At 44.2% G+C, this 21,639-nt stretch overlaps 1 protein-coding gene across 1 annotated transcript in view; it reads right to left on the bottom strand.

The window, feature by feature from the left end:
- The window catches only part of PAWR (pro-apoptotic WT1 regulator), an 82,279-nt gene extending 73,617 nt beyond the window's left edge, over positions 1-8,662 (bottom strand). The window contains exon 1 of the mRNA XM_027747809.2: positions 8,038-8,662. Within this exon, the coding sequence (XP_027603610.1) occupies positions 8,038-8,508 (471 nt within the window). The 5' untranslated portion in view covers positions 8,509-8,662. The remainder of the gene's footprint in view (positions 1-8,037) is intronic.
- Between the last annotated feature and the right edge of the window lie 12,977 nt (positions 8,663-21,639).

The raw sequence follows: 21,639 nt of genomic DNA, 5'->3' as shown, positions 1-21,639 counted from the left end.
GATTTCCACTGGAAGCAAGATGCTCGATGTGTTCATTTCAGTATAAAAGTAGACAAATGTACAGCTGACAGACTGTTTCTACTCTTTAACCTATAATACTTTTTCTTCTAGATTATCTTGTCTTTTAAGTGGGCTGTAGGAACAAACAACAATGGGACAGGCAGTGCTTCAGTCTTAAGCACTAGAAATAGCCTAGAAGGCACACAAAGAAATATTTATCTTGAGTCAACTAGTGTCTACATTTATTTGGGGTTATGGCCTACATGACAGATTGGCAAGAAAAGGCAGTAACTGGCAAAGCCCAATAGTAACAACATTCAACCACCAACTACAACTTAAACTAAATACTTCTCTTACTTGCTGTAGAATTCAGTACTTAACAGAAAATACTTTACTTACACTGCATTTCTTTTCCACATAGTTAACTCTATCATCTCAGATGATTCGCCCCCAAAAAAGGAGAATGAGAAAAACCAACCATACACTTATGTTTTCCAATTATCCCTAGGTATTAAAAGATCATTTTAAAAACCCACCTTCCCAAAACTGCACTTAGAGATAAATGCAGAGTCAAAAGAATTAGAGAAGAAATTAATAGCATCTCCATCACCATCCTTCCCATTCCAGTAGAAACAAGGGCTGGAACTGAAAAGAATTAAGTATGTAAGAGAATTAATACTTTCTAGTAGAGTCCTGTGGATTCAAGCTGCAGGTACTGGCCTACAATCTGTCCATATACAAAACCACCACTGTTCAATTAAGTAAGAAGTGATTCATATCGCCTCTTGAAGAAAAATTAACACAACTTCCGTGGGTCTTTTCCATTGGAAAGCTACTGCACTGCCCAGTCTTAGTAACAGGTCACCAGTCTGATGTTACCCCATTCACTGTTACCCTCTGTGCTCAACCCGTGAGCCAACTGCTCACCCATCACACGATGTGTTTATCCAGCTGTGCGCTGGACATGTGTCCAGAAGGATCCCGTGAGAGACAATATCGAAAACTTTACTGAAATCCAAAAAACCCACATCAGTTGGCTTCCCTTGATCAATTAGGTGGGTTACCTTGTCATAACAGAAAATCAGGTTGAATAAGCATGACTTTCCTCTTATGAACCTGTGCCAGCTGTGACTGATGACTACACAGTCCTTCAGCTGTTTCTCGGTAAGTCCCAACATAACCACCTCTGTAATTTTACCAGGCACCAAAGTGAGACTGACCTACATTTTCCCAGGGGACCTTACTCACTAGTTCCCTAAGCAGCCTGAAGTCTGCTCTCCTCATGTCCAGGGTTCAAGGTACTGGCCATTCAGGCTGGCATTTATCCTCTTGTCAACAGAGATTTTAAACTCGATTGCTTTGTGGTCACTGTGGCAAAGATGGCCACCAATCACTACTCCACTCACAAGACCCTCTCTATCAACAAGCAACAAATGAAGGAGGGCACCTTTCCTAGTCAGCATCCTCAGTACCTGTACCAAAAAGTTATCAACAAGACGTTCTAGAAATATTCTGCAAGTCTGTCTGTACCAGCTGTGCAGTGTTCCAAGTTAACATCTGTCAAGTTGAGGTCCCCCATAAGAACAAGGATGGTCTATTTAGAGGTATCCCTTAGCTCCTTAAAGAATAATTCATCACTGTTGTCATCCTGCCTATAGCAGAACCCCTCGATGACACCTGTTTGTTTGTCCCTTAATCCTTACCCAGTGGCTCTCAATTGCGCCATTGCCAACTGCAAGCTTCATATACTTCAGCCCTCTGTTACATAAGTCACCCCTTCACCTTGCCTGCCATATTCATCCCTCCTCAAGAGCCTGTATTTGTCCATTGTAACATACCAGTCACAGGTCTCATCCCACCAGGTTTCACTTATGCCAATAATGTCACATCTCTAGGACTGGGCCAAGGCTCCTAGCTCCTCTTGCTTGCTCCTCTTGCTCTGTGCATCCATCTAGGAACATTTCAAGTGCAGTTCATTATAGCCAATACCTTATGGAGAGGACTGAAGGACCTCATTAGCGTGCAGTCCTTCCAACTTTGCCATGAAGTTCCATTGCTTACCACTGGTAAACCCGGTTTTCTCCCAGACTTGCCGGTGATAAGCAATGGGATGGCATGCCAGGTTTGGAAGGTGCTCATGCAATGACTTAGAAGCTCCCACACGGATTCTGAGACTTCAATTTTTCCAGATTTTTAAGGGTTTTTCATGATTTTTTTTTTTTACTAAATAACTTCCATTACATAGCTAAGTGTCAGGATATTAAACCATACTACTAAACAAAACAAAACAAAAAAATTAAAAAAAGGCATAATCTTATGCGGTAAAAAAAGATGGAAAGAAGAAAATATGCTCTTTGAATGAGTATTGCCAGGAGATTTGGTGAAAATCAGAATTCACAAAGGCATTAATGGGAAAACAAACTGGATGTTAACAACCTCAAACAATTCTTTTCTCGGAATCTAAAAATGCTTGTATTCACCCTGCCACATCTGAAGGATGAACCATAATGTGATGTGTTCACTAGACAAAGCAAGCAGAAGGATGGTGTAACCTATCATGAATGGCTGTCCAGGTCTAATAAATGTATTTCAGACTGTAAGGGGGGTACTTTTGAATTAGATGATCAATGGAGCATAGAGGCGTGAGAAAGGAATCATATTAGGATGTGAAACCAGCTAGAGTATGGTACAATGTAACTTCATGGCACAAGCTAATTGTAAGGTCCATTGTGCTTTTTAGCAAGTCAGCTTGATATCCCCTATTATCAGAGCTGAGTTCTTCCTTGGTTTTGCTACACATTGCAGGATAGATACATCTACCCTTGAAACACAGTGGTAGAGGTCATACATAGGGGTGAGAAAGATGATGATGGCAGGAAGATTATGTGGGCAGGGGTCGCTTGCCCCTTGCCCTACAAGTAGGGCATGTGCAGACTGTTGCCATTAGGTAATGATTAGACGGGGTTTGGCTGCCATTCAGGTATCACCTTATACTGCCTACTGGTCCTGCATAGTGTAATGTAGAGCTGATAAAAATGGGGTGTCGGGACTGCTGAGTCGAGCGATCCTCATCCTACCACCGAGACTGTTGCTCCGCGGGGACGCCCGCTAAGCACGGGCACCGACCAGCTGCTGCAGATCCTGACAGCCCTGGCCTGTCTGTGTGGGTAAGCACAGGTTATTGATAGGAAGCAACTGAGAGAACAAACTTTTTAATATCCTTTTAGTGTTCCTTTAATTCCCCTTTTATGTTTATAGTATTTTTCCTTTAGTTTCCCTTTTTACTAACCAATATCGTGTTATCCATACTATTGTGTTAAGATCCTTTTTTGGTATCCCTTTTCACTAGTTAATACTGTATTAAATGTTGTTCGTAGTATTTGTTTTAATGCCACCCGATAAGGTAGTTATTTTGTATCCTTTTTTAGTTTTTAATTCCTCTTGCTAAGTTTATTACTATTATTATTATTCTCACTGTAATAAAAGATATTTTTTGTGTTTGAATATTTCTGGCACTTGTCTTTATTCCGGACATGTATCCAAACGAACTGTTACACAGACTTCCATTATAACAGTAATATATCTGCATGAATGTTAAGGGTATCACTGGTCAGAAATAGGGGTTTTTCTCTAGTACTTTGAACAAACATTTACTGAGGTTTTTTTCCCCCAACACAGGCAAAAATAAGCAAGTTGTTTTACAGTAAAATAGATGTTAAGACTATGCAAAGACATTACCTCATTAACCTCAAGATATAGCAAGAAGAAGGAAACTTAATCCTCAGGTAGGCAATCACTGAGAAAGATACTGCTGAAAGGCAAACTTCTCGTCAAGAGTCCAACAGCTAGTACAGGATTCCACCGCTCTCTAATTTCCACCCATTCAGAGAAGGATTTCAATTCCTTTACAAGGCACCCAGTAATTGTTATGCTTGACACATTTAACACTTAAATTTTCTTAAAGTTTTTCCAACTCGAACACAGCAACTTTCTGTCAGTCTGCTCAATTCAGCATGCTGGGCTTCTCTTGTAGCACGAACCCTTTCTTATCCCAGAGAAAGAAAGAGCTCATTGCTCTCTGCTTACTTCCAATGCTGTTGTTCAGTACAACACCTACCAAGTACCACACATGCAGTGCCTTCTAAAGAGACAGGCAGACTCTTGGAAGTAAGCCATCAGTGGGGTTTCAAGATGTCATATCCTTACTGCTGTTCATAAGACAAGAGATGAATACTAACTGGCTGAACATCCTATGCAGATTCCATATTTTAATCACTTCTACCTTTCACTCCGGTATTTCCCACAAACAGGTCAGGAGACTGCTGTGTCTCGAGTCTGGCAGCCTCAGGTGCAAAAAACACAGATCAGCGTTCCTTACACCTTTCTAAATCATTCATTACTCTGTTATTAACAGAAAAACACTTCTGAGTTTAGGAGACTTCCATATGGTTAGGTGAAAATGTAAACTTTTGTTAAGCTTACAGCTATACAACTGTCCTTTCTAGATGAACCAAGATTTTGATTATATATACACCTTTTTTAAAAAGGTAACCACAAAAATACTTGTTATTCTCCCTACTGGGGTTCAGAAAAAAAAAAAAACAAACAAAAAACAACAAACCAAAAAAATCCTTATCCACACAGCTATGCCAGCAGAATCCTTAAGTGTAAACATGTACAAAAGTAAAGCTGCACTTTCACCAGTGCAGCTTGTTTTGCTCGGAGCAGGACAGAATTACTATAACAATATAAAACATAACTTCTCATCCTATATGTGGGTCCTCACAAAGCACTGCCAGTGCATAATGGGAACTCTGTCTTTCTTGGACAGACACCAGCACAGCTGTAAATGAGAAAAATGCTGCAAGTGAACTTAACACCTGCATCAAGTAAATACCTACAAACTGAGAAACACTTTCTAAACATAACTAAAAATGGTTATAAAATCAAAAGGAAACATATGTAGTAATGATAATTGTATACAATTCAATTACCTTTTACAACCTGAAGAATTGTTATGAGGCAACAAAAGCCAAATCCCGCAGCACTTAATATTTGGAGCTAATCCACCTTTCAAGATTTGACAAGCTATCAAGAAACTACTTTACAACCACTGTAAAGGAAAAAAGATGCAAGTATTTCCAAAGCCATTTTCAAAAGTCACCATTATTTAGATAAGCACTAGTGCTGTGAAGATAAAAATCAGCCTTTACCTTGATCACAATGTACAAAGTTTCACCACTACTCCCATCCTGTCACCACCTGCTTCACAGCTTCTCCTATGGTTTCTGTCCTCCACCAACTTCAACACAAAATACACTTAAGACACAGAACTACTTAAGAACTGACTCTAATACCTTCCTATTGAATGGAAATTAATCATTAATAAATAATAATCTGCTAATACTTTTCAAGCCTATTTCAAGATAGCTGAGGCAACACAAACTTACTTTTCTTATTCTGCTACCTTTCCTATCATTAAATTCTCCAGCTGCATTGCAACTGAAATTAGATCCCACTTCTTTGGGGCAAAAACTGTTTTTGTATTCAGTTTTGGGCACTCTGTATCTTCTATGAGTGCATTATTTCAAGAGGTATCCATTTTCATTTCTGAATATCTTATTATCAGTCTCCACCACAGTGGCACAATGATCATAAAAGGCACATATTTATAATCAAATGGCTACTTGAGAAAGACTATTTTCTTGAAAAATAAGACAGTGAAACACTCAGCAAAGCTCTAAACACCTCCTGAAAAGTAATTTTAAAATATACACCATGCAGAGCTTCAAGTGCTAAGTGGTTAAATTCACTGTGTACTACTACCAAGTCACTATGCAGTAAAGCTATGTCCAGCATCTAAGGAGAAAGACAGCAAGAAACTGGCGTGTTGCAGATTACTCCAATGAGCCATCACCTACAATCACAGCCTTCTTTTGTCTGAAAAATGCAACTGGCCAGGCTGAATCAATACTTCAAAACGTTTTTTTACAGCTACACAGCTGTACCAAAGACCGGACAAGTAAACAGTCTGCTAAACATTCATTGTTAAGTAGGTACTCACATTTGACACTGGAGACAGTTTTTGAAGCTGTCCATCATCAGGAAAAATCTAGTGTTCCCTAGCTAAACAATTTTTAAGAATGCATGTGGTAATGATTAAGAACATTTAAGAAATGCAAATATACTGAAAAGAGATAGCCTTATGTAAGTATATGCCAGTCAAAAATGCAACACTACTAGTAAGTTTCCCCGATAACACCTTGTACAACAGGTATCTACATTTATGAAATTTGACCCCAAAAATGTGATGAAATGCTTAATTGCTAGTTATAGAAGTAATTAGTATAAAGGTACAGGAAGTTTCCACGAAGTGCCAACGCATGGTGACATGGTGCAGCAAAGTTTAGGCCCTCAAAAACATGGAAATGGGTGAGAACTTGTTTCTCAATGCCTAAATACGTTAACCTTAATAATTACAGGCACTCTTAAGAATGCAGCAAATTCTACTGGCTGCTGAGCAAGGAATGTGTTTTCCTGGAAAGCAAGGCACATTTTGAGCAATACTTTAATGATACAAACAAACAAAAACCCCAACCACCACCAAACTAGCAAACCCCAAACAACACCACCAAAACAATACTGAAGGAACACTAGTTCAGAGAACTAGTTCAAAGAACTAAGACACCAGTCTCAAAGAGCAAAAAGAAACCCACTGCCCAAAACCAACCAACCAAAGACAAGAGTACAACTAGAGACGGGGTACACAGCAGAGCCCCTAAGATATTCTTTTATACAACGCTTACTGCAATGTGCAAAACCATTATGAACTAGGCTACGACTAGTTTACTTTGACAAGATGCAGCATTTTAAGGTTCCTATAAAAGGCACAAGGGGCAGGTATTTAGTGGGCTCCATATAAACCAAGACACAGTCTAGGAGGTTTGCATGCTCTGAAGCCAGAAAATTAAAAGAACTCACTTGTATTCATCACTTTCCAAAACAACAATATTGAAGACCTACGCCAAAACTCTTCACCTTAAACTAAAGGCTATGCAAGCAATTATTCTCAAAAAACACAGTTATAAAGACTTCTACTGTTCCTAAAACTCATTCCTCCACCTTCCAAGACCTTCTCACGTGAAAGTGTGTCCTCTGAAAGTGCCCAGGATGTCACAAAAAAAAGTGTTAGTGATTTCATGTGTGGAGAACATGATTTTGTCTTCTCCTGCCATTTCAGAAAGAAAGATCTTACTTTCTAGGGTTACTTTAATAATCTATAATGTTAACCAAAAGAACTACAAGGGGTTTCCTACAAAAACATGGTGGTCATCATTATTAGTGCAAAACTGAAGACAAAAATCCATCTCTCTTCAAAGTTTCCTGTGGCCTGTCCTATTAATGGCAAAAAAAAGCTAAAAACTTAGTTATCATTCTTTTAAATTCCTCTAGGAGTATTACAAATCAATGCCAGATTTTTATACTAGTAGCAAACCGCAGAGGACAGTCGTGTTGGCTGATAAAAATATCTTCCTCTGCCCTCAAAAAAATGCTCTTTAAACCACTACATTTTTTCCAGTGCAGGAAATTCTTCCGGGTTCCAAACTGAATAATATTTACACCTGAACATCTATTCCGAGCTGATAAATCAATTTTCTTTCATTACTATTGTTTTGACCGTACTTTAACAGGCACATGTCTGAGTTTGATCCTCCAAAAGCCCTAGAACTTACTCTCTGTCGACAAGAAGACCTTAAAAGAATAAAAAAGGCGCGGGTCGTGACAGGTCTAATTGATTTAGGGTAAATGACACCTCATCTGCTCCTCTGTTTGGATGCCGCCCTGTAATGACCGCTGTGGTCGCTCCGCCCGGCGCGGGCCATCACGCTTTGCCCGCAGCGTGCGGAGAGCGCTTCGCCAGCGCAGCCCACGCGGGGAGCGCGGGCACGGCCGGAGCGCTCGGGAGAGCGGTCCCGGGGCTGCGCCCGGCGCCCCCAGCGGCTGCTCCGCGGCGGCCGCACCCCCGTCCCCGCTCACCTCGGCGGCCGGGATGTTCACCACACCTGTCGACCTCCTCTTCTCCCTCAGCTTCCTCTTCTCGATCTGCCCCTTCCCCTTCCTGGCACTGGGGCCTGAGCTCTTTCCCTTGGCAGCCAGCTTCTCCTCGCCCTCGGGGGAGTCCGGCGCGGCGCCGGTCTCGACCCCGCGGCCCCCGGCGAGGGCAGGCGGCGGCTCCTTGGCGGGGGCTGCGCGGCCCAGGGCGGCGCTGGCCAGGCTGACGCAGTTCACGGCCCCGCCGGCGGGGGGCGCCGCGCGGTCGGGGGGCAGGTTGTTGTTGTTGCTCAGCTCGGCGGAGGGGCCGCCCCCCGCGGGACGGGGCTCCCCTCCGGCCGGTGCGCCCGGGGCCGGCGGCGCCTGCTTTGCCCGCATCTTCTCCCGCTTGGCTTTCCACTCCTCCAGAAAGTCCGTGGTGCTGCCCCCGGCGCTGCGGTAGCCGCCGGTCGCCATGTTCCCAGCGGGCTGGACGGCGAGAGCGCCCCACCAGCACCTCTGCCGTCGCCCGCCCTGAGGCGGCTCTGCTGCCGCCCGGAGAGGAGAGGTCCCGGCGGGGCGGGCGGGAGAGTCGGGGGCGGGGAGAGAGGCTCGGAGAAGCACAAACACCCTGGAGAGAAACAAAAGCGGGGACGTGAGCCGTCCCGCCGCACTGCCCATCCCCGTCCCGCTGCCCCGCCAACTCCCTGGGAAACAACCCGGGTACGAGTCTCCATCACTGCCCGCTCTCACACGCTCGGCTCCCACGGCTCGGACCGCGCCGCCCGAACCCGCCGCGGTGCCCCTCGCTCCCCGGGGCTCCCCTCATCCCTCGGCGCAGGGCCGCCCGGCGGCGCCCGCCTTCCCGCCCGCCCGCCCGCCCGCCGCGGCCACGACGACCGCACAGCGCCGTCCCTCGCTCCCAGCCCGGCGGGTGCTGTGTCCCCGATCCTGGTGCCATCCCCCCGACGCCCGCTTGCCTGCTCGGAGAGCCGCGTTCCCGCGCGGAGCGGGGCGGGGCGAGCGCGGCAGGCGCTCACCTCCCGCCCGGCGGGGCCGCGGCTCGGGCGCTCCCCAGCGCCGGCGGCACCAGGTGAGCGGCACCGCCTCCCGCCGTCCCGGAAGGAGCGGCGCGCCCCCGAGGCTTTCCGAGCTCCCTCCCCTTTCCCCATCGCGGCGCGGACGCAGCCGAAGCCAGGGCGGAAACTGCCGAGATGGCCTCGACAAAGGGGTGAGGGCGGGGAGGCCCCGCCCGGGCCGGTGCGCGCCGCGACCCGACCGCCCCGGGTGCTGGCCCGCCTTGGGGCCGCGGCACCTGCCCCAGGCAGCGGGAGCGGACACAGACCTCGGCGCCTCCGATGAGCAGCAACCAGGGCTGGAGAGGGCGAGGGGCGCCGCGGGAGAGCGGGATGAGTAGGACGGCCACCGCCGCCAAACGCCGCCAGCCCCGGCCCGCCCTCCACACCCCGGGCAGCTTTAACGGGCGGCGGGCGGGGGCTGCGGGAGCACAGCCGGGAGGGGCCGGAGGAGGCGGTCTAGTGTCACCCCTCTCCGCAGGGAGCTCCGCCGAACCCGCCCCGCACCTGCCGCGAAGCTTCGGGTGAGGGGCCCCGACGTGCGGCCGCCTCCCGCGGGGCAGGTGCCGGGCTCGGCCCTCGGGCGGGGCGGCTCCCGGGCACCGCCGGCCGCTATCGCCGGCGCCGAGGCAGGAGCAGCGTGTGCAGCCCGGCTCGGTCAGCCCGCGGCCCCGCTCCCATCAGGGACACGCCGCTGGGACGGGAGCACCCGCTTGGCCTGGAGACGTGGTCCGCCGGACAGCGGGGCTGTGCCCGGGGGGAGGAGCCCGCGATCGGTGGCTGCCGCGGCATTAATGACTTCCCCGGGGCCGCTCCAGCGGTGGTCAGACCGCAGCAGCTGGTGGAGTTCGCTCCGCGGGCGGAAGGTTGAGAAAGAGCTTATGTTTTCCTGATGTGACAAGAAACAAGAATTCAAGGGGTTTCCTTGAGTCACACTGCAAAGACTTGAAAGATGTCTCGTTTATAAATAATAACAGCTCTCAGTGGGGAAACTTGACTGCGTTGAATGTTGGGGAAAACGAACATGTAGGGATCGTGATGGGAGTGTGCGTATCTGTTAAACAGCTTGTGTAGGTGTTAAGATGGCTAAACCTGCACGGAAAAACTCAGCTTTTTTTCGTTTGCCCGAACCCACCGTATCTTAATTGCACTCTGAAAACTGATCGTGGTACTTTTGGAAATCACTGATTTCAATAGACTTGTGGCTTGCCTAATCAGCTTTATAAGGTGTATGCTGAGGAAAATTAGTGGATCGGTGCTACCTTTCCAGCATCAGGACAAGATAGAAGTTTACATCAGTCAGAGGAAATACACAGCCTGGGCTTACCTAGCTGAGGGGACGTGATCACCTTTTCATCACTTTTTTCCCCTTTTTCAGATTCAGTCTTGCTTTAGTCCACCTCGTTAACAAAATTCAGTATATAAACTTTGCAAAGGTTTTTGGTTTCTTTTTACAGAAAAAAAAAATTCTAGGTGCTACAGGTATGGGTAAAAAATATCCAGCAAAATGAGGCTCCACATCTGACGCTAGGCACTCTGCACAGTGTAAATAACAGGCTTAGCCCATGTAACCACTTTCACCTTAGGTCTCTACCTTGTTCTCTTTCACAGTAGTGGGCACAGTCTCAACCTACCAACCTTCTCTGCCCTTCTGGTGATCATTCATTTACTTGGACTTTTCACTGAACTCGTATCTGATTTCTGCTCTGGTTTGGGTTTAAGGGTGTTTTTGGTGTGGTGGTTGGTTTTGAAGGGGTGTTTAAATATTTGTATATGTGGAAGTTAAGGTACAGTTTTATCACTGCAGATGAAACCTTTTATATTTCAGGCCAAGGGAAAATCCCCAAACAAAACTGGCTAGTTGTTCTGTGTTATGTTGGAAAGCTGTAAAGAGGAAGAAAAATAGATAGTGAAAACATAGTTTTGTACTCTTTACTACTCAGTAATACAAAATTAGTGAAGTTGGTTCCTAAAAAATATTTTGACTAAGCACTCTCCTAAAAAATAATTTTTACCTGCACTCTTATCTGTAGAGTTTTTGAGTTAGACAACTACTCAATTGTATTTCTAGAAAATATAATCTAGAAAAAGGATTGCTCATGTGAATTCTTGTCTGCCTTTCCCCTCCTGTAATTTTTTCCATTTATAAAATGAAGAGCTTTTCTTGAGAGAATCATGTAACCGTGACAATAATAGTATTTCGCCCTCACTTTTACACACCATGAGCAGCACAGCTGACCAAAAATAAGTAAAAGAAGTCAGGTTAGGAAGTTGTTACTTATAGTATGTTGTGAATATGGAGAAATATAACAATGTATTTTAGTGTTTCGGGCACCCTCAGTTCTCTGTTACCCCAGGTCTCGCCAGCTGCTCCGGGGGCCCCTCTCTCTGGTAGTCCTTAGCAGCTGGCAAGGCTTAGATGTGCATGTCCCACTTCGCATCTGATCTGCCCACCTTTCTTATGTGTGGGAGGTGATGTGTCCAGGCTTTAGCTGCATCTACCAATGCTGTTGGATTTACTATTTTTTTTCTGATGTAAAATACGTTGTGCGGTTTGGGATTTTTGGTTTGGGATTTTTTTAGTGCCAAAAAGGCTTTGTGTGCCTTACAGTCTGTTATATATTAACAGAAGTTATGTTGTGGTGAGTGAGGTTGGGTTTAAGTGCCCAATACAAAAATGCTGACTATCAGATGTTTGCATCTCAATAAGGTTGTCTGTGCTGGAGAGCTTTCAGGGATAAAGTCCCAAATAGTTTAAGTATCATGCTGCATGTTTTCCTCTGCCACAAGGGAGTACAGCTTAATAGCTTGCAAACGTTTTTAGAACAGCACTTTTTTCTTACAAAGAAAAAAAAATCTTCAGGATATCCTTAAGGCCTAGAAATACAATTCATTTTATTAGCTACGTTTTAAACTGGCATAATGACAAGGGACCTTAAGCCTTAAGATACTGCTTTTTGTATATTCAATATTATGGAATACGATTCTCCCCTAGAGGTAAAATTACCACCAGGACTGGGTAGGATGATCTTGATCTCCTTTGCTATGCAAAAAATACTTCATTTTTCAATTTAGACTAAAACCCATAATTCATTCCTAAAATATCAAGGAAATGAAGTGTGTTTTGGGGTTGGGCACTTCAAAGCTCCTTCCTTTGTAAAGGGTTGCAAGCTGCTTGAGTTCTTTTAATTTATTCTAGAGATTCAACCAAATTATCCAGCCTTTTTAAGGTTCTGCTTACAAGTTTATCTGAGCCATAATCTTTTCTGAAGTGGCAATTTTCAAGGGCTGGAAAATAAACCAGTGAATATAATAACATATTACTGGCTGAAAAAATTAAGGACAACATCCAAATTCCTGCCCAGTATCTGTTTGCTTGTTACTATTGTGCTCTGAGCTTACACTCTGCTTTTTACACCCATTGATGCCTGCATGTTCTGTACTGAAATTCCCTCCCTCTCACCCTCTTCAGCATCTCTGGAAGTTCTCCCCAAAGCCTCTGTTGAGGTTACTGTATTCTCCTCCCTGTTTCCCAAACACACATGCTTCTCCTTCTGCTCGTATTTCTTTAGGCCCCTGCTTGTCTTACCTGAACTTCCATGAAACTCTTTCACTTCGTGCACCTATCTACTGCTTCCCGTATCTGGTCCGCTTTGAAGTCCATTCAGTCAGCACCCTTCATGTTTCTTCTCCCAATACAAATTTTTTCAGTCACATACTTGTTCTACCTGCTTTATTAAACTAGGTTTATTAAGCTTGCTCTGGTGATGTCCCGTTAAATTTTCCCTCTCTGCTGCTTTAAATTTTCCCTGCTGGATAATCCTCACCCACATCACTGTACCATAACTAACCTACCTACCTGCTTATTTCTGCACTATCTATCTAATAATGCTGTTGCTTAAAATTGCTATGACTTAGTGAAATCTTACTGCCATCTTTTTGTAGAAATCTCTGTCCCTCCTTTTATCCATAAAATTTCAAAAACCTCTCTTTAAATCTTTCACTTTAAATCTCTGGTTGTAACTTCCATCTAATCTTCCTGTAAACTTCCCACCTATGCTCCATGACATTTCTAATGTTAAATCTCCCCTGAAAGTAAAATAATCCTTAAGCATAGCACCATTATCCCTCTTGATTCCTCTTCTTTAACCTTTCATTACTAATGGTTGGGTATTTTGGTGGTTTTGTCTAAATAGAGATGAACTGCTACACTTTTCAATTTAATACTGCTTTCTGCTACTTCTGAGGTATGCATGCCATTCTGAGAGGCTTAGCCTATTATCATGGATTTTTTTTATTTCCTAAACTTTTCTTGCAGAAATTAATTAAATTATTCTTTTTCTCCCCCCTCATTGGAGCTTTGTGTCACAGCACTTAACTTTCTGGCAAGATTTTCCTCCGTAAGGTTCTAACAACTGATTATGTTCTAATGATGACTGGATTGCTTTCTTATGGTTTGTGCCTGCAAACTCATACAAAGCTGACAATCCCACTTTTACTGAAATGCGAATTTTGTCATGTTTGTTGTGCTACTGAATGGGATGCTTAAACCTTTTTTTTTCAATTGCTAGGGCCTGATTTAAAATCTTGTATGTAAATACAGCAGAGCTTTGTGAAATAGCTGGATTTATCAGGAGGCATTAGCTTTCAAGATCAATCCTAGAATGCATCTTCTAGTCTGGTTTCTGTATTTGTTTTACTATTCTTGAACTCTGGTATAATTTAACCAAAAATAACTAGTTTCTTTGACTGGTTTGTTTTGACAGACAAACTAGTGTTGTTTCTTGCAGCAAAGTTCATTCATCTGGCTGATGGAGGAATGCAGTATGAAAAGGCAAAAAACAAACTTACAGAAAGAAGTTTGCTTGATTTTTTTAAGTATTTCATCTTACAGTATGAAAAATGAATGCAGAGATTGCCATCTGTCTCCAGCTGGCAGTTGTTGGATAAGAATGACAGTGGGGATGGGAATGCATTCAGTATCTGTGCAGATGACTTCAAAGGCATGATGGAAACATTTTCTGCCACAGTTTACAGTCTGACTCTGTAAGATGGTCTGTTGCTGCTGCTCATGTCCTGCACCGTAGGAGGGTACAGAGCCATGACTTAGCTTGTCTTACTACTCTTTGCTATTTGTGATGAGGTTCAGTCAGCATAGCTTTGAAAGAGTTCATTGAGCAACCTCTTTTTTTGTCCAAACAGGTCCTTTGTAGGGCCAGATTTGAACAGTGAACCGGGCGAGTGTGCCCTGGAGCAACTCGTTGAGAAGTAGGGAAGGAAAAGTAGACACAGAGTCAAAATGTTACACAGTGAGGTATAAGGAGGTAGAGAAAATCTGGTGCTGATGGGAAAGAAGGGAGGAGAAGGTGGATGCTGTGAGACAGGCTATAAATATGCTTGAGGACCAGTGTGCAAAAGGCATAGAAGCAAATCCCCTCATGGTGGATCAGTAGCACCAGGATGTACCATACAAAAGAAGCACTCGGAAGAGACAGTTTTTCCCTACTTTTGGTATCACTGTCAATGAGCCTAGGGAGCATTTCACACCAGAGCATTTCATTATGGAGGATCCCTCAAAATCACAGTATTGGAAAGAAACGCAACAAATTGAGAAACTGAAAAATAACAAATTGCCAAACTGAATGGCAGTGATAAAGTAGCAGATGGAATTCAGTGCAGATAAAAGTGAAGTGACTTATGTTGGGACAAATTTTCCAAGGTATGATACTACCTAGTTGAGCAGCACTGAGTCTGTCAAACTTAAATGCTCCTTCAGAATGCCCATGTGTCCTTGCTGTAAGGGAGCATTACATAGAGGCATTGGATTTGGCTATATACTGGCTTATTAGTCCAGCTCCACACTTGCCCTTTTGGGAACAAACTGCTTAGAAAATAGAGCTTTGCATTCCTCCACAAGAGAGAGCTCTTCTAGTCTTATGGACATAAGCTAGTCTTAGGTGTTTTCTAGGGCATGTCTTTGTGTCATGTTGTCCTCTAGAGCCCTGAGTTCTTGGGAATACACCACATTGGCACCTGTGCTGCCACCATCTTCATTAGTGGAGAGGCTGCCAGGTTACCTTGCTGCTGTGCCATCTAAGATACTGTCTATCACCTTGGTAACGAAGAGCTGACTGTAATTATCCATATGACAGAAATAATATCATAGGTGTAAGCTACCCTTAAAAGATAACCTTAAGTTATCTGAATAACACTACCCTTGTTGCTTTTTATATGTTTCCAGCACCTATGGAGCCTATTCATTCTTCTTAAAGACAGCATCCTCTGACCATATGCCTGGACCCTTAGTCGTATGGTTTAGTTTTAGGTAGTCCTGCAAGGATCAGAGAGTTGGACTCAATGATCCTTGTGGGTCCCTTCCAACTCAAGATACTTCTATGACCTCTATACATCTAAATCATTATAATTTTAAAACACTGTTAAACAGATTTTGGTCTACACCACCGACAATTCTGTTTCTGTCTTTCTGTATCTCCAAATATAAGTACACAAATGAATAATTAGAAACCAAATCAAGTGGTTACTGGCTCACTGTCATTTGTCTTGTTGGTACTGGTTACAATTCATAATCCTTCAGGGCTGTTGTGTTGTGGGTTTGTTTTGTTTTAATTAACAGCCCTCTGCCTCATAAAAATTATTTTGATTTTTTGATGAACCAGTACAAAGTCAGTAAAAATTAATTAGGCCTCTTGATTCTCACTGTGTACCTCTTGGTTAAACTGTTATACCTCATTCTTTTGATCTAACCTCAGGCAGGTGATGAGCTGCACACTGTAGGAAAGCGCAGCGGGCGCAAAACTATGCCCCAAAAGAATCATAGTTAAGGCTGAGGGATCTCCTCAGAGAGCTGACTAAGAAACTTGGCCTTCACTGAAATGCAGCAGATGATGCATGCAGAATTTAGTGTGATGGCTTTTTACAATGCTTTGTTTGAGCTACCCATTCATTTGGAGATTATTTTTCTCCTGCACCACAGTATTTCTAGGGCCTACTGTGCTTCATATGATGGACCATAACGAAGTTGCCTTGGAAAAAAAACCAGGCAGATATTTCAGGAATTTAGTACTGGTTATTAGTAGCAATCATCTGGAAGTGTCCAAAGCAAACACAAACAACAATCAATCAGTGGCAGTGTGGTGTCAGTGAATGTAAGCAAAGGGGGGGAAGCACTTGGAAGAATTCAGAGTGAGCGTGTATGAAACCAAACAGACTACAAAGGAAGTGAAAGAACATAAAAAATAAAATATGCTTCCTATTGTTAAAATTTTGTTGATGTTTTATATTACAAAATTTATTTCAGTGATACATGGCCGTACTGTAAACATCTTGGACAAAAGTTTGAGACTCTGAACAATTGGAAAAAAAAATCTATGTGCCACTGTAATGATTTTACATAAACAAATGTGGACATGCTTAAAAAAAAATTTGTGATTTGCTCATAATATATATGATTTGTTCTTTCAAGATGACAAGCTTTAAATACATATTAAAAAGAAGTTTTAAATTAAAAAGTGACTTGAAAGAGGACAAGCTGCATACTTCACCCTGCCCAGCAGCAAACCCACAGCCAATGCTAAGTTTATTTATTGTCAAGCATTAGGACCCAACAGCCATCCCCTTATGGGTTTGCTTTATTGTTAGACACTCAAAAAGAGATGAAACAAAACTAAAAAATAGTCAATTATGGTTTGCCTGCAAACACTTCAATAGGTTGAAAACAAGAAAGAAGTGTAAAAGCTTTCACTGCTTTCCCCCTGGAAACTGTTTTGAGGTATGGTGGAGAAAAATAGGAAAGGGGCCTATGAAAAATAGTGATGATTCCTGAGGAGGGGAATGATTGGATTGAGTGGGAACAGGTGACTTTTAGGAGTGGGTTTAGCTTATGGTAAAACCAAACCCTTGCATTAGAAATAACCAAGAGTATGTGGGAACTCAGTGGCCGGGTAGAGACACTCCTGCTGAGCAAAGAGTAGATTATCAGTGAAAAACAAAGATCCAGTGGTCAAGAAAAGACTAATGGGGTCTTTGAAACCAGTAGGGATCTGAAAATCTCAAGATAAAGCAGTGTGAGGAAAGGGGGAGCAGGAGGTGAGGAACAGAGATGGAGGGAGAGCACACAGTGTTGAGGCTGCTGGACTTGTGGAGTGAGGAATTGTGGACAGCAGAGGATTCAACAACAGATACAACTGTGGAGCAATGAGCTCTGGCAGAAATAACCAGTGATGAGTCTGCAGGGGGAATGAAACAAGAGAGAAGTGGCAAATGATTAGAAAGTGCAAGAAGCAAGCAGAAGCATGGGAGGTGGTCTGAGGGGCCAGAAATAGGCAGCAAGTACGAGAAGGACTGAATGAGAGTGCTGGGAACTGAATGGTCAAGGCAGGGTCTCGATGATCAGGGTGGCACACAGGAGTGAGTGAGAAGACTGACAGCCGAGATGAGCGGAAGATGGAGGAGAGGCTGCTCTCTCCAGCAGCTGTGGCATGTTGGTAAGCTTGTAGTGACTTGTTAGTAAAATATGAAGGGAGTTATTGTACTCAGTGTCTGCATGTAGCAACTCTGAGTGCCACTCCCCATACAAAGGGAAATTCAGACAGTGCTCAAGGTCCCAGGGGAAGTGGCTTCTGAGATCTTTTGGTTATTATGGCTATCACCAGGGTTAACAGGGAATGTAATTAGACCTCAAAGCTTTTTCTGGCACAGAAAATAATTGTACATGGTAGATTGGAAATAGGGGCAGAACCCTATGCATGCAGAGCTGAGAAGAAGAAAAGGCTGAGGAGATGAGGAGAATATGACTGCCTGTGGTGTGCTGCACCAGAGGAGAGACTGAAGGCAGCAAAGGGAGAACTACAAGGACCTCACAGTGTACAGAGCACTCTGGTTACAAAAAGAAGCAACACATATTGTGATCATACTGGAAGGGGGTTGAGCAAGAGGGAGTTATTCAGTCTTTTGGCATTTCAACCAAGTGCAATGCTACTATGAACTGCTGGCTTGACAACTTTTGATACAGAGGATTATTTTTTTTTGCTGTCCCTCTTAGCTGTAGCAGAGCCATCCCATGGTGCTAGGTGTCCAGTCCTAGTCTGTCTCTTCACACAGTATGGGAGTACTCACTGTGCAGTGGGTCCCTACTTGCGCTCACAGAGGGATCCATCCTGCCAGACCCACTGGCCCTCCTTGTATTACAGTTTCTGCCTCCTAATGGGATCGATTTCAGCTCACCAGCTGAGCCAAGAGCGCTCTGCCCTTCCCAGAGTGTTAACAATCCTTTCTCAGGCTTTCAGTATAAGATATTTAGAAGTAGTCCTTGCCACCTTCAGACTAACTCAGTGCATTCCTTGTGTCAATGAATTTGAGGTTGCTGTTCTCTGCCACATTTCATCGGTCATACTAGACCTGGCTCAACTTACAGCAGTTGCCTCGAGCCACTGTCGTTTGAGCCATTCCCACGTACTGGTGTCACGGGAAGTGCAGAAGCCACGCTGCCCTCTCTCTCAGACCCACACGGACCGGGGCACGGCGGCAGCTCGCCTAGGGGGATGCGGCGGGAGCCCGGGAGGAGCCCAAGGGGAGCCCAGACGGAGCCGCGGACGAGCCTCGGAGCAGCCCAGGAAAAGAGAAGCCGTCTGGTGCCACCTCCCGGCTCCGCCGCCCGCCAGCGGCCCTTCCCCGCTCGGGGCTCCTCCACGGGCTGAAAACTGATCTCGGTGTCATTATTTCTAGGCAGAAACTGGTGAAATAATATTAGCGCTTCAGCGGCATTGCTTCCGCTCCTTCCCCCTTATAGTTTTAAGTAGAGTTGTGCCTTCTTTTTACACGTTGGACTAAAGAAGCATCATAAAAACCTGTAGTGAAAGCTCTCTTATTTTCATAGAGAATCGGCATTTTATACAAGGGGAGCTGAGGATGAGTTACTGGGCAATTTACTTACCATAATTCATCACCTATAGCCATGGGTTAAGTGGGAGGAAAGAACTTAGTCTAATTTGCTGCATTTCATACAGCTGAAAGTAGAGAGGCGAGCTGATAACAGCTGAAGAATCACACCCACTGCATCAGCAGTTGTAAATGTGGATTTTTATCTTTAAACAAATTTTTTCATTAAATCTTTCCAAGCAGTGACTAGACTGTGTGGCAAGATGTGTATACTGTGTAAATTTTGTGTAAATGTGTATTTTGTACCAGCTGATGTAAAAAGTCATGCTCTTTTCTGTCAGTGTAGAGTCGTGACGGCCGATAAAGATACAAGGAGTCAGTTATGTGCAGAAAAGATGTCTCCTTCTTTTATTTTCTCATCTGCTTTTTTATACCCCTTGCTAGCAGCAAGCAGTATCCTTATTTTAGGTAGGCAAGCAGCAGTGTTTTCATTGGCTAGGATCTATGGGCGATACATTTGGCAAAGCTCAAGGCCTTATTGCAGTTCCCACATCCTAGGCCTACCAACTTTACAGCCTGCCTTTGTTTTCTCCATTAGGGCTGCGCACTGACTTCCTTATCATCGAGGATACACCCGAAAGTTTTCCCAGTCGATATCTCCATCCTGGGAGCTAACAGACCCGCTATTAACCCCTTCACTTTTCTTTGGCAGACTTGGGGTACAGGCCTAGGTAACCACGCACAGAAAGCAGTAGCTTTATTTAAGCTGCAGTGTAGCAACTCCCTCAGATCAGGCCTGTCCTTTCTGGAGCTAGAGACATATCACTAAAACAGGGGTATATGTAAAGCAGCCACAAACAAGGGCAACAGGATTATTTTCTGCTTGGGGGGAGATGGGGATCCCACTCCAGGGAGCGCAGCAGGCACTGGTTTGCTAAAAGAGGAGTCTCTGCTCCAAGGACTCTGTAGTGAAACAGGAGGAGTGCAGAAAGACGCTGGAAGAAGACCAAGGAAATAAACAGGTTCTTTCCCACCAACACCGTACTTTGGCTTTTGTTTTTTTTTTTTTTCTCCAGCAAGTAAAGGGAAAAGACCACACTGGGAGATGAATTGCACGGTCTTGGCTAACCATTTCTGCTAAGCTTTAATAGGCTTGCAAAACAGACGTGTAGAACCCAAGGAAGAAGGGTGAAATAATTAAGAGTTGGAATGTGGGGCTTTTGTTCCTGCTGTAATTGTCCCTGGGCCAGATGAGAAACATTAGACATCCAACAGGTGATATTTTCAGCTGAAAGAACTGAACAGTTCCTCCTTTTTCTAAAGGCTACATACTTTTCCTATCTAATCAGTGATACAAAATGGGGAGGTGCTGACACAAGCAGGAATAGCTCATTACCTCATCAGTGTGGCAGCAGCTCTCCCTTTAAAGTGTGAGCAATTCATTGTGGGTTTGGGAGGTTTTGTTTTTTGTTTTGCTTTTTAATTCTGTGCAAGAACCTGTAGTCACCTTTAGGACTGTTCCAGCCTTACTTTACATCTATGCTGAGGCCGACCGAGCACAATGCTACTTGCTGTTAGTCTCTAACCAACTCCACTGCTGCTCCTGCAATCAAAACAGATGTAAAGCAAGTAACTGCAGTTGCCAGCATTTTTTTACTCATGTTATTAGTGCCTTCGACCTAAGAACCTGAGGAAGCTGAATCACCACATCTAAATGTAACAGTGTGTACATAACCATGAACAAGAGCTTCTTCTGAAAAACTTCAGAGCATTTGTTCTGTTCCCCAACAGACTGGCTATCCCTATGTGGGAAAAACCCCTGTAGTTTCACAGAGGTGACCAGCAGACCTGCAACAGAACTATTCAATGATTTAAAGCAAGTGGGAAAGCAACCCTCTACAATACAGTGACAATTGTTTCTTCCCCCTCTTTAAAGTAGGCCCACAAAAAAATCTGTAATGTTTGTATGGCTGTGGAGTTTGTTGGGTTTTTTAACTGTATATTATGTAGTGAATTTGTGTAGCGTTTTGCTGTGACACTCCTCTAGATTGTAACTGGCAATTAAATTTCATCTATAAAACATTATTAATCTCACAGATGCACAATTAAAGCATCAACATTATCTACTGGCCACACTGCACCATGTAAAGTTAGAGAAGCTGAAGCTACCACTAAAAGGGGAAGAGCCCTTGCCCACTCTTCTTTCTGGGGAGGCTCAGACGGAGGCTGCACCACAGTCCAGCATGGCAGATTTGGCCACCTTCAGTTATACTTCTGCCACAAGACCACAAGCAATACAGCAGAGACAAAAGGGTGCATGTACCTTTCTGGAGGAGCTGATGTGTTACACAGATGAGTAAAACCTCAAGATGGCCATAAAAGAAAGGTAAAGAGCCAGCTGCAGAAAGTCAAGCCACTTCCAGGATCACCCAGATGAAGTACAAGTCAGTGTAATAATCAATTTAAAAATAAATTAATACCTTCTCTGAGCAGTGTTATGAGCCAGCAGCAAATACTGTTGGCAGCACTGGACAACTTTTTCTGTCCAGGAGTTGGGATGTGATGGGGCCCTGAACTCTTGACTTGGGACCAGTTTTGTTCTGATGCCAATCCCTGCCTTTCTCCATGTGAACCA

The sequence above is a fragment of the Pipra filicauda genome, unplaced genomic scaffold (genome assembly GCF_003945595.2).
Source record: "Pipra filicauda isolate LSUMZ 115617 unplaced genomic scaffold, ASM394559v2 scaffold4_size7858003_pilon, whole genome shotgun sequence".
NCBI lineage: Eukaryota > Metazoa > Chordata > Aves > Passeriformes > Pipridae > Pipra > Pipra filicauda.
This window is presented reverse-complemented; position numbering and strand designations above follow the sequence as displayed.